This window comes from Etheostoma spectabile, chromosome 6 (assembly GCF_008692095.1).
Source record: "Etheostoma spectabile isolate EspeVRDwgs_2016 chromosome 6, UIUC_Espe_1.0, whole genome shotgun sequence".
Lineage (NCBI taxonomy): Eukaryota > Metazoa > Chordata > Actinopteri > Perciformes > Percidae > Etheostoma > Etheostoma spectabile.
Genome location: NC_045738.1, coordinates 19,879,484 through 19,881,571, shown reverse-complemented (window position 1 = coordinate 19,881,571; position 2,088 = coordinate 19,879,484). Strand labels below are relative to the sequence as shown.

Sequence of the window (2,088 nt, the reverse complement as noted above, 5' to 3'; positions counted from 1 at the left end):
CCAGAGGTGTGCAACCTCTGACATATATAGCAATTGTAAGTGGCTTTGGATGCAAGCGTCAGCTAAATGACATGTAACCATGTAATAAATGAAACTACCCAGCAATATAACAGCCTACAAGTCCAGCTGATTTTTTATGCTTTTTTTGACACTTTTTTTAAAGCTTTGTTTTGGCACTTTCAATGTTTTTTTGGTTTCCAATGTACAAAATGTGAAGAATTTTCGGAATTGATTACTTTTAATACTTTAAGACATTGTTTGACCTCACCTATCCTGTCTTGCCCTGCTAGCTGTATAACATATAAGAACATGCCCCCACAACTGCCGTTTTAGCTAAGTGGGAGCTCTAGACGCAACAGCAGCACCTCCAGTTTGCTTGCACCAATTCTGTTTGTTTTTCTTTCTATTGACAGTAATCGCCTATTTAATTTATAGTTGTTAAGATTCAGGTAAGAATTGTCCGGAATTCTCCTTTACGAAACATTTTCAATGCAGGACTTTTACTTTTAACAGAGTATTTTTACAGTGTGGTATCATTACATTTACTTAAGTAAAGGATCTGAATACTTCTTCCACAACTGCCCAAAATGAGAAGATACTCACCAAAGATCCAACTTATCCAGGACCAGGTTGGTGATGCTGGAACTTGCTCCACTATCAACAAATGTGGGTGAACGGGCAAAGTCGATGTACTGAAGTCTCAAACGTTTGATAGGGGTGACTTGTAAGTTCATTAAAGCCATCCTGAGGAGATTCTCATTGAATTTACCCCTGTGAAAGACGAGCTCATTGACTGTGATGTATTTTAGACCCTGGAAAATGTCTTCCTCCCCCATGTAGTACATGAACTCAAAGAGGTTGCGGAACTGGATGGCGCTGAAGGTTTTGTTGGCAAGGTCACGTAGCATGTGAGGGAGAGCACTTGGGCGTTGATCTATGGCCATGTCAAAGCCCATCTCCTTTGTCTGGATTACTTCTAAACTTCCAGGCTCATAGTAACTTAGATTGGAGGAACATTTAATAGCAAAAGCTTGTAAGCCAATATTCTTCAAGGGTTGAAAATCTGTTTTCTTCAGTCCCTTAACCAGAGGGCCTCCCATTGACAGAACTTGGAGTTTGACAAATTTGGAGAAACTATGGGCCAACGTGGCATGTCTGTAAAGGTTATTAGACATGTAGAGAGTTTTGAGATTCAAAAGAGGTTTCAGGGCTGTGGCAGGAATTTCCTGTAGGGAGTTATTGAAGATGTCAAGATATTCCAGTCGCTTGTTGTTTTTAAAGGCATCATTGTCAATGTGTGAAATGTTATTGTACCGCAGCTTTAGGACGAGAAGCCTAGGGAGGTGGAGGACGTCGTCAGCACGAACAGCTTGAAGTTCATTGTAGGAGAGGTCTATTTTTTCCAGTGTTGATGGGAAATGTCTCCAAGGGATACTGTTAAGTTGTTTCCCCAGACAGTCTGCAGAGCGGCCAGAGTTGTAAATGCGACAGGGTCCTCCGTCAGTGTTGGCGATGGTGGGCAAAGGTGGAGTTGGGGATGTGAGTGCTCCAAGAAGAAGAGCACTGAAATGAATCGATGTCCAAATCATTGTGACAGACTTGTAGAGAAACAAGAAAAGGAGAGATTAAACATTGGTATTTTATTCTTTGATCTAATGAGCACAGAACATTGCCCCCAATGACTTTTGTAACTTGATTATAATTATTTTTTTTATTTATTTTTTTACAAAACTATGTAAGCCTCTCTCCAGAGATACAGGAGGTATATTTGCTCAAGTACAAGTTTGAAATACTGATTTTTTTTTTTTTTTCTGTTAGTCTCAACTCTTCTTCCAGTACATTTAGTTATCTTTTGTTCTTTCTCCGTTCTTTCTCTCTTGCTTACCTTTAATAACTTATCTTAAGCATTCAAATCCTCAAAAATAAAAGGTTGTCTGGAGCACAACACTGCTCTTCTTCACAATGAGTACATTCCATCAAATAAAAGTAAACTGGTGCCACAAATAAACTGGCATCTAATCCCCGGCATCTTTTTGTTCCGCGAAAAAGTAATACATTTATATTTTTCATATTCATTCTTTCAAAAAA

The 2,088-nt window shown here is 39.0% G+C and overlaps 1 protein-coding gene and 1 long non-coding RNA gene across 2 annotated transcripts in view; one reads left to right on the top strand and one right to left on the bottom strand.

Annotated features, from left to right (window-relative positions):
* Nucleotides 1-2,088, bottom strand: part of tlr18 (toll-like receptor 18) — a 13,478-nt gene that overhangs the window by 3,116 nt on the left and 8,274 nt on the right. The window contains exon 2 of the mRNA XM_032517875.1: nt 604-1,598. Within this exon, the coding sequence (XP_032373766.1) occupies nt 604-1,598 (995 nt within the window). The remainder of the gene's footprint in view (nt 1-603; nt 1,599-2,088) is intronic.
* The window catches only part of LOC116690720 (uncharacterized), a 12,040-nt gene that overhangs the window by 6,454 nt on the left and 3,498 nt on the right, over nt 1-2,088 (top strand). The gene's annotated exons all lie outside the window — the stretch shown is intronic.